The 10,754-nt window shown below is 38.2% G+C and overlaps 2 protein-coding genes across 3 annotated transcripts in view; both read left to right on the plus strand.

The window, feature by feature from the left end:
- Nucleotides 1-8,996, plus strand: part of LOC103459501 (peroxisome proliferator-activated receptor alpha) — a 48,516-nt gene extending 39,520 nt beyond the window's left edge. Inside the window, exons 7-12 of the mRNA XM_008401111.2 lie at nucleotides 527-681; nucleotides 4,057-4,195; nucleotides 5,336-5,538; nucleotides 6,067-6,333; nucleotides 6,432-6,675; nucleotides 7,411-8,996. Coding sequence (XP_008399333.1) covers nucleotides 527-681; nucleotides 4,057-4,195; nucleotides 5,336-5,538; nucleotides 6,067-6,333; nucleotides 6,432-6,675; nucleotides 7,411-7,655 — 1,253 coding nt within the window. The 3' untranslated portion in view covers nucleotides 7,656-8,996. The remainder of the gene's footprint in view (nucleotides 1-526; nucleotides 682-4,056; nucleotides 4,196-5,335; nucleotides 5,539-6,066; nucleotides 6,334-6,431; nucleotides 6,676-7,410) is intronic.
- Nucleotides 8,997-9,246: 250 nt separating this feature from the next.
- Nucleotides 9,247-10,526, plus strand: cdpf1 (cysteine rich DPF motif domain containing 1). Of its 2 annotated transcripts, none has more exons than XM_017302791.1 (3): nucleotides 9,247-9,431; nucleotides 9,676-9,818; nucleotides 10,104-10,526. In XM_017302791.1, the coding sequence occupies exons 1-3, from the start codon at nucleotides 9,319-9,321 to the stop codon at nucleotides 10,151-10,153; spliced, it is 306 nt and encodes a 101-aa protein (XP_017158280.1). In that variant the 5' UTR covers nucleotides 9,247-9,318; the 3' UTR covers nucleotides 10,154-10,526. The 2 variants fall into 2 exon arrangements, with proteins under 2 accessions (XP_017158280.1, XP_008399332.1); XM_008401110.2 differs by having other exon boundaries at nucleotides 9,254-9,431; nucleotides 9,676-9,787.
- Nucleotides 10,527-10,754: the final 228 nt, after the last annotated feature.

Below are 10,754 nucleotides of genomic sequence, written 5' to 3' on the forward strand. Positions count from 1 at the left end.
ATATTACCAGAGGGGTGCCTAGTGGTGACATAATTCTTTTTTAAAAAAGGAAAACAAGCTAAAGCTAAGCTCTGTTTTTTTGGGGTACCCACAACATTTCAAATTTAAATTGAGGCTCCAGGACACATTAGTTTGACCTGAAACTTGAAAATCAGATGGAGCACACCAAGACTTTGATATTTTTATGCTAACCTTAGAGCTAACATTATACAAAGCCAGAGAGATTATTAGGTCAATGGAAAGAATAGTAAAGTTTAGTTTACTATTGGAAAGACAGCAGGAGGTAATGAAGCACTAAAGTTATTTATAATTCAAAATCCAAACGCCAAATTGTGAGCTTAAGTTAAAATAAATAAATAATATAGTAAGCTAATGCTATGCTAACTGGATGCTTCTTTAATTTTCATGAGAAAGGTGTATATTAATTCCTTGAGAGGTACAATTTCAATGATATTCTCCTGAAAAACTCTTTTTAAGGCCTGTATTCTCTACTAAAACCATTTCTTTTGCCTTCCGTCTTCTGCAGATACTCTGACTCCGGCCTCCAGTCCTTTGCCTGGGGAGTGCGGCGCATCGCTTTGTCCAGACGAGAATATCAGCCCCCTTAACCTCGAGTGCAGGGTGTGCACAGACAAAGCTTCAGGCTTTCACTATGGAGTGCATGCATGTGAGGGCTGCAAGGTAAGACGAACAGGAACTTTACAGCCACATATTGCCACCAGTTTCAGTTAACTGCTTTTGGGTCGAGAGGGGGAAACATGCAAGCATTTGTACACGCACGCAAACAAGACCGGCCGACTGCATGCATCATCCAAACGCATGCCAGGCCCGTCCTGCAGAGGTGTCTGACCTCCAGGCTGAGTGGAAAGTTTCTGAGGCAGCCGGGTCATGTGAGGTGGGTGACGTGGCGCCCTCGGTTCACTTGTTGCCTCTCTCACACACATGGAGAGCAGTCTTCAGCGTTGATAGTTTAGCTCAGCATGGATGCCGAAGTGTGATCATTTAATAAGCTTCAGCACAGAGAACGTTGTGTGTGTGTGGCAGACCTTGAGCTGCCGTCACTAGATCCCTGTGCGAGTATGTTGAAACCGGCGCGGATAAACACCGCAGTGTTTGTCTGGTCGTGTGACTTTGTCGTCGAACAAAACCCAGAGGGAAAACCCCCCCCGGCTATTTGTCGTTTTCGACCTAAATCTTTGTGTGCTGTTCTTTCATGTCCTTTTATTAAACTTTAATTTTGAGGGTTTCAGCAAAACAAATGGAACATAGTTAGTAAAATAAGTTTTTCTGTGGGTTGTAATTTAATGTTAAATTTACACTGAAACCAACTTGAAACAAGAGAGACGGAAAGAAAAATACAATGGTTAAGATATTTTGAGATAATTTATTCTTCTGTTAGAGAGGCAAAATTGTTAATTTTGATTTGATCACATTTATTCAGTGGGAAAAACACATTAAACTATAACACTTTTTTCATTTTGTTTTATGTTATGTAAAGAATAGCATTAAGATGTACAGCAAAACTACATCTCTTCAAAAAAAGAGCACCTAAGTGACTTTTTTTAGATTTGTCTTTACTTTTTACTTTTGTAATGACGTTTCTGTTTCCCTCGGGTTTTAAATAGGTTGTGACACAAGCGTCCATTTCTGTTAACCGCTTTTCAAACTGGGAAAGAACCAGAGGATTGTGTCTGGGCCTGTCACACTAACAATTATTGCTGGACGACAAATTCTCCCAGTAACTATCATAATAAACCATAATATTGTTGTTTTGACACCATGATCAAGTAATATGGACGTTCGCCCTCTTGAAGACTGTTAAACTTTAATTTTAAAAGAACACACAACACCAGAACTGGACGATATTTTAAACATCCAAACTAAAACACATCTAAAAAGGAAGTAAGAACCAAACACCACCAAAACCATAAATAAAATAGATTATAAAGTCTGTAATCAAATTTTGCCCTACATCAGAATGAACATTATCAAGCTCATTTTAATTTATAATATGATTAATTTCTTAGTTCATAGAGGTTCTGTGATGCTGTGGGCTCTTCCAGAAGCCTTGCAAAGCTTTTTACAACTCTTGGCATCATAAACTCTTAAATACCAGAAGATTTTAAATAAAATCTCATAAAAAGACGTAATACTAGTGGATCCTGCGATTTAGTGGTTGCTTAGTTTGGAGGTTGCTGTGCACATTTCCTTTTAAAAGGGAGTCTTATGACTCACCTCTTAGGATCTCGTCCTACGGCACATATCTTGTCGTTAGAGCAGCTGCTTGTTTTGGCACGTAATCCACTGTGTCACAGTGCCTCTGCTCCGAATTTGGCACGTGGTGACGTGGAGCCTGAACCCACCGGAGGTGAACTCTAGTGGCACTTTGCTCCCACATTTCTATGGCCGATGTTGTGCCATCATGGAAAAATCCCTGCATGCTATCTGTGAATGCTCTGTCTATTGTTTTATTTGTCAGAGTTCAACCCCACCCAGTGAAAGTGGGCTTCTCTGCTCTAATATTGTGGATCTATGTGGTTTGTACTTGCACTAATTTGAGGTAAGGCTCGTTAGATTTAGAAATTGAAACGTTAATGTACTTTTTAATGATATCTTTTTACTTTCTTAAAGAGAAATTTACTCTCGAGGAACACTAAGGGTTTTTTTTTTTACTCTCCATGTAAAATTTCTGTATTTGCCTCTTCTCTCCTCTGTTCTCCCCAAGTCACAGACATGTATATTTGCACAACCACACATTTATCCTCCCTTCCCCAGCTCTGTTGTCTTGCACTCCTTCTCTAATGACTATCATATGGTGAACTTTATGTTTTGTCCCCCCACTTTAACGGCATTCACAAAGATTTCGCCCACAAAACCAGCTGGTTCTGGTTAAAAATGACACAAAAACGTTGATATGTGACACATAATAACCTTTAATAGCAACGTGCCAAAAGCGCTCCTCAGCATAAACGCAGCCAAAATGCTGTGCAGGATGATGGCTGGTGTATTTTTATGGCCGTGTGGCTCCGGATATATTGCCAGAAAATTCATTTTCCCTACTTGACAGTGAGGGTTGCAGAGCGTCCTGACTGATGTTTCATTGATGTGTGCGGGTGAGAGTAAATCAGAGGATCATATGTTTTGGCATGTGTGTGACATCTGTTTGCTTGTGTTGGCTCAGGGCCGTGAGTGAGTGTTGGAGGGTTGTATCCTGTCTCGCCCAATCAGGGAGCTTTCTCGGAAAGATTGGTGTTCACGGCTTTTTACGGTTTTGATTTTCATCCCTGCGATAATAACAATAAAGAAACAAAAAAGGGTAAAAATGACAGAGAGTGATTACCATACTCAACTATTAAGGGAATTATCTAATTGAGAAATATATATTATTATTCTCTTAAATCTTAAAAGGGCTAAAAATGTTAATAAACGTATGAATGATACGTAGTCTGCAAAATGTTCATGCGTCCTTGAACCTTTTGGCCCAGTGAAACATGGTGGTGGCAGCATCTTGCTGTGGGGGATTATTTTGGGAATTGCAAGTCATTTCTGGAAGAAAATGAGTTTCAGACTCAAATATACAGCACACTTTTCAGATTTTCAGTGAAATTCTTATATTTTCCTCTAACTTAATAATTATGTGTTGCTGTGTTTCCCAGCATGATGCAGGCATTTAAGTCATTCAATTTTAGAAATTCAAATAAATCCAACTCATTTCATGACACATAATGAATGACAAAACCAGAGCATTAACTTTTTTCTATCCAACTTTTACAACTAAAGTTTCAGACAAATTTTACTTAACACTCTTAAGATGAAGACGTTCCTTTGTTGATGCGGTAAGCAGCCGAACCTGAAAACAAATTCACCATACAAAGTTGGTGAAGCTCAAAATTAGAATAAGAATTACCTATTTAGTTTTTTTTTTGGTGCAGAAACTGGAAGAGCTACATTAAGAGTTTCTATTAATGTGCATAGGCTAGTTTTTATTTTTATTTTTATTTTTTTAATAAAAATATGGCTAATCAGCATTTTTTTGTGTGCGTGTGTCTCAATCAGGGTTTCTTTCGGAGGACCATCAGACTGAAGCTGGAATACGATAAGTGTGAACGCAGCTGTAAGATCCTGAAGAAGAATCGAAACAAATGCCAGTACTGCAGGTTCCAAAAGTGTGTGTCTGTGGGGATGTCCCACAACGGTAAAGTCTGTTTTAAATCCATTTACTGTTACCACGTCACTATGGCAACGCTGTCTAAAGCTACGGTTGATGAGCTGATTTTGTTATGTAGCCAGCTGTAGATAGCCTGACTAACAACTACATACTGCTAATAAATTATGTGGGTTTTTCTATGTTTTTGTTTCAGCAAATGTAAAAACAACAATAGATTAATGTTAAAGACAAAAAAACTATGTTAATTAGTTTACTGTTATGGGAACAACTGATGTGTTTACATTTAAAAAAAAAAAAGAAGAGTTGCATCATGATTTTAATAATCTGAAGAACTTGGCAAAATTCTGATGAAAAATAATGGTAAAACTAATACAGCAAACTAAAAAAGATAATTAAATATGTACTAAAAAAAGAGACTTGATGAACCCAAACAGTGATTGGAAACAAACAGTTTGACACTAACAAACTGTTGGTTTGGGAGCTGCTGTGTTTTTTTCTGTTTTGTTCTGTGTTTTCCTTTGTCTAAGCTGCATGTACTGGGTCACTCCATGCTGTGTTGTGTCAACACGGATCAGGAAGGAAAGGGGAAGGTGTTGTAGAAACGTGGGTGCAGTTTTAATTCAATTGTGCAAACAATTTCACGCTATGTTAGATAATAGCTGCAAGAAAGTCTGTGTAGCCATTTGAGAGCTGAAAGAAGTTCCTGGTTTCGTCAGAGCCCTGCATTTCCCATCACTGCAGACTATTAAAAAAAACATGCTCAGATGTAATAGCTGTAAGATTTATGAAAGCAGCCATGTAGGATGACAGTGAAGATCTTTTTCAGTCAGAATCTGCATGTGCTCTTCACAGTGGTGAGACATGTCCCTCTGTGATATAGCTGGGGATTTTACATCCTTTACACCGCCGGTTATTTATAGAACCACGTCCTGTTGCAGCTGGTTCAAAACGGGTCTACATCTGGTCCGTCACTTGCTGTGACTGCAGGGAGGTCAGCGGGTTTGTTACACGGACCCCTTAAAGCAGGTTGAAACGTGAGAGGCGCCGTATGGTGCACCGAAGAAAAGAAACGCGGAGCAGAATTGTTTAAACTTACTTCTATTTGCTAAAGTCTGATCTGCTTTCTGTGCTTGTTATGAAATTAATAGGACTTCTTCTGTCCTCTAGCCATCCGGTTTGGTCGCATGCCCCAAGCAGAGAAGCTGAAGCTCAAGGAGGAAAGCAAGGTTGTTGAAACAGAAGAAGAAGATCCGGTCAAGGCCGACCACAAGATCCTGGTCAGGATCTTGACCAGCGTGGCTTTCCCAGTCAGCGTTAGTATAAAAGTAAAAATCTGTGGAATACTGGATGGACTATTTCTGCTTTTTAAAGTTCATTACATCTACATCTGAGTAACTGACTGAAGAAACCACGCAAGTTTCCTCTTTTCAGCTCGTGTCTCACTCAAAAAGCTCATCGGTGACGCGCTGCCTCCCACACACATTCCTTGTGCAAACACTGCAAAAGCACAAAATCTTACTAAGCATTTTTGGTCTAGTTCCTTGTGCAAATACTTCAGAACCCTTGAAATAAAACTAGATTAACTTACATGTAGCTTTTCAGAATACCATAGGAGCTTGATTTAGGTCACTAGTTCCTTAATATTGATGAAAAGTAACTAGTTATAAGACATTTTCCTGATAGGTTATATGGGAAGAATGTCTTGTCCCACTTGCATATTATTTCACTTATAACATACTTTTAATCAATATTAAGGAGTTGTTTATTTAAAACAAGCTCCTAGATGTTCCTGTAAAGTTACTTGTAAGTCAGTTTTGTCTTATTTCAAGTGTACTAATAGAATGATCCCCTGTAGCCCTGTACTATGCACAACTTACAAACATTGTCTTCATCGACAGCCTTTTATCATCCATGACATGGAGACGTTTCAGCTTGCCGAGAAGACCCTGGCGGCCCACATGGTAAGGACTGAATCTGCGGAGCCCGACCTCCATCTTCAAACCGGACAGATAATCCCAGCGCTGGTTTGTGAGGAGCTCCAGCAACGGGAGGCAGAGGCCAGGCTCTTCTACTGCTGCCAGAGTACCTCAGTGGAGACGGTCACAGAGCTAACAGAGTTCGCTAAAGCTGTGCCTGGCTTTCAGAGCTTGGATTTGAATGATCAGGTTGATTAAAAGAATCATTTACTTGTGGTTTATTCTGCAGCTAGCCCACGTTTAGGCAGATTTTATACCCTTTTTTTTTTTTTCTTTTACATCTGAAGGTGACTCTCTTGAAATATGCGGTTTATGAAGCCCTTTTCACCCTTCTGGCCTCATGTATGAACAAAGATGGCCTCCTCGTGGCACGTGGTGGAGGCTTCATCACCCGGGAATTCCTTAAAGGTCTCCGGCGGCCTTTCAGCGACATGATGGAGCCCAAATTCCAGTTTGCTACTCGTTTCAACTCTCTAGGTCTGGATGACAGTGACCTGGCCCTCTTTGTGGCAGCTATCATCTGCTGTGGAGGTAACCTTGCTCTACTTTCTGGGAGCATATCCATTGTTTTTTTCAAGCAAAGTAAGAGTGCTACTCTATGGGTTGGCATTCTTAAAGCTACACAGTCCAAAATTAAAAATAATTTGGGTTATTAAGCCTGAAATGAGGACAAAATGTAGGGGTTCTTTTTTTCAAAATCATATTTTCACCACGTTATTCATTCGTAAGCTAAATATTCAGCAAGCTGAATATTCAGGTTGATACTAAATACTTAGTTAGCAAGCTAAATATTTAACTCAATGCTATATGTGGAGTGAAATATTTAGCTTCTGGCTAAATATTTACATTACCAACAAGGTAGCAGCTCCAAACTAAACTTTTAGCTCTGAGCTAGCTAAATATTTAACTCCAAGCTAAATACTTAGCTAGTAAGCTATTAGCTCCTAAGTATAGATACAAACAAAATATTAGCTCTCAATTAAAACTAAATATGATTTAGCATATTACCTAAATATCTAGCTTGCTAACTAAATATTTATGTTTGAGCTAAATATTTAATTTTGTTAAATTATTTAATTTGAAACTGTGACGTTTAAGCGAATGAAAAATATGGTAAGAAGAAAATATGACTTTGAAAAATTAACGTCCATGTTTTTCCTCTAATGACAGGCTAATAAGCCAAATTATTGGTGTTTTTTTTTTTTTTTTTTTTACTGTAGCTTTACAAACGGCACCGGGTATTACTTAACCATTCTTCCCTCTCAGACCGTCCAGGACTGGTGGATGTACCGCTGGTGGAGCAGCTGCAGGAAAGCATCATCCAGGCCCTGCGGCTCCACCTGCTGGCCAATCATCCAGATGACGCTTTCCTCTTCCCCAGACTGCTGCAGAAGCTGGCTGACCTCAGGGAACTGGTAACAGAGCACGCACAGCTGGTTCAGGATATCAAGACAACAGAGGACACTTCACTGCACCCGCTCCTGCAGGAAATCTACAGAGACATGTATTGACAGAATGAGTTAGAGTTCATATTATTGTTCAGAAATTGAAAGTGCAGTTAAATTATGCGCACATTCTTCAAGCACTGATTAAAGCCTAACAGTATGAAACACAGATGTCCGTAGGTGGGGTTAGAATAGTCCTATTTATTGTGTGTATTTATTCAAATCTGCCTAATCAGACCTTTTTTTCTATTTTAGAGAAATACCTGAATCTGTGCTGTAAACATGTGTTTCTTCAGCAGATATACGACACATGACAATGTCTAATGTTACGCATTTATATGAATCTTTCAAAGTGCTGCTTGAAAACTCAGACCTCAGCTTAGGTTGCCTGTAAAAGCATGTCTTGGTGCGAGTCATGTGAATTCAAGTCAATGGCCAGTATTAAATATTTGCACTAAAAACACACTCATCTGTTAAACTGGTCCATGCAGTATTTTGTAAATATATAAGGAATACAATAACGACAGAGGAGGACAGTAAGGCGGCTGCCAAATAACAAAGATCGATGCCTTTTTTTTCTCATCTGTGACTTTGAATTAATCTTGATGCAGTAATTAAGTTTTATATTCTATTTTTTTAAAATCATGTACAGTACATGGAATTGTTTCTGTAAAGTAATTATTCTGTAGAAGTATAATATAAATGAATATATATAGAATGTTTGGGTTTTTTTGCAATGCTGTGATTTACATTCAGATACATGCCTATGAAGATGTAAATTATTTATATTTTTAACCACAGTCCCAATTGTTGCAATGATACAGATTTTTTTTTCCATTCTTGTTTGTCTGCAAATGAAATAATATTCAAAAAGCAGGACTATCTGCACAATCACACTGTCAAGGGGATTTCTAATATAAATAAACCATTCTATTCAGTAATACCCAAACAAATAATTTCATCCAGACATGTCAAATACTCTGTAAAAAAAAAAAATAAAAAAAAAATATATATATACAACACTCTACACATGTTCATATTGTCAGATATGAACCATCTAGACTCATCAGAGATCTGCATAATCTGCATTTTCAGACTTTTACTTGGTTTAAATCATGTCTCAGAAATGATAGTTTTTCCAGACGTGTTAGGGACTGTTCCTGCTCTGTAGTTCCTCACCCTTTTAGGGGTCCATTTTGAATCCACTTGCTGTTTATCTTGTACATGTTGCCCTTTGGGCTAATTTTTAGGGAACACAATGTTTCTTTTTACTGCAATGCGGTTAGTTTTCTACTCTGTATGCATTTTATTATTTTGTTTGGCTTAACTGTGAAGTACTTCCATCAGTTTTTGCTGTTCTTAAAAATGCTAATGAAATAAATTATAATATGACATAACACAAAACTATTTTGGGGATGTTTTTTTTAGGAGATTAGAATACTGCTAACATGAATAAAAGGTCTGACACGTAATAAATGTATAAAAATGAGATTTAGTAAATAAAGTTAATCATGTAGTTCATGTTTTCTTTGATAGCTAGATATATAAAAGACTCAACTAATATATTATCAAAATTCAAATAAATCACAAAAACCACTAATAATCACGTTTCTGTTTACAAAAATACGGACTTTACAACATGTTGTATTACCCCCACTCCAGTTGGTGGCGCTATTTGCTCACACAACAGGATGGGTTTCCACTGAAACCAACTTTCTACTTTTAAACAATGGAGCAAACTGCGACTGAAACCCTTCAAAACACATTCAATTGCCAGTTATGTGGTTTGAGCACTTCATATACCTACTACGGCCAGAAACCACCTAACACCAGAGCCATTGTGTAAGTTGAAATTACGTTAAACACTCATTTGCGAAGCCGAATGGTGCTAGCTTGTGCTAAAGCAAACAACGCTTCAGCTTCATCGTCTGTGTGGTGTTTGGGTGCAGAAAGTAACTCCTACAGTTTCTGCGTTGTACTCAGGGCACCGTGTGATCTTAATTGTATATTTTATCTTAGTAGTGCTTTTAAGACTAGATAAGTTAAGTGTAATTGAAGCCTGAGTGCTGTTTCTACCTTTTATCAGGTTGCTTGAGGAATGTTTTGTGGCTAAGGATCCATTCAGTCCGGATAAGGAGAAGTTTCTGGTGTTGGGATCTGCATGCAGCCTATGCAACATGTGTGTCTGTGTTGGACCGGTAAGACACATGAACACCTGTCTGATAAAACGTAAATAAAATAATCTATTGATTAAAAAAAGATGTACACGTGTCCCAGGTTACATTTCCTTTCCTTTAATTACATTACTTATTTACTTACTTATTATTATTATGTATTATTAAATAAAGATGTATGGGTGCTTTCATTTAAGCATCATGAATCTGCACACGTTGTCACTCGCTATTAACACCTGGATACACAAGTGGTTTAATAAAAAGTTATTTTGTAATTGTACATCATGTAAGCACCATCCATCGACCAAAGGGTACGTACTGTGCTTTTTCTTTTGTGCAGGACTGCAGCCTGTTCTACACCAAGAGGTTCTGCATGCAGTGCGTGAATGAGCACCTGGACCAGTTCCCCCATCAGATTCGGGCCGAGCTGGCAAAGAAGAAGCAGAGTTCAAAGTCCGGCGTCTCATGACACACGAGGTCCTCCAACACGCTCACCAGACTGCAACAGAACTTGTACTTTTTGTGGAACAAAACGTTCAGCACTAGAAATACCGGTGGGGATTGTGTGAGAACCGTATCAAGTCGCACAAAATGTGACTGGTCCTGCTTTTAATTTGAAATTCAAAAGCATCCTTTATGTTAAAGGGGACACTAGCTGGCACTGCCTACTGGTTAACAAATACATACAAATGTTTCAAATAATTTAACATTTTCAAACCAAAAACATAAATTTAGATTTTGTTTAATGGAGAATAATTTTCGAGCAGAACAAAAAAAAAAAAACAAACCAACAAGGGTTTTGATTGAAAAATGTGGCATTTGTTTGTTTTCAGCCCACTTTACACCTTAACTGGCAAGTCCACCTTGAACCATACAAGCCATTCTTATGGTGAAATATGGTGGTGGCAGCATCATGATGTTGGAGAAGCTGGGGGTCTTTAAATAATAAATAAAATCCAAATCAAGCAGTAAACTTCATAAGTCGTCTTTT

This window comes from Poecilia reticulata, linkage group LG23 (genome assembly GCF_000633615.1).
Source record: "Poecilia reticulata strain Guanapo linkage group LG23, Guppy_female_1.0+MT, whole genome shotgun sequence".
In the NCBI taxonomy this organism is placed as follows: Eukaryota; Metazoa; Chordata; class Actinopteri; order Cyprinodontiformes; family Poeciliidae; genus Poecilia; species Poecilia reticulata.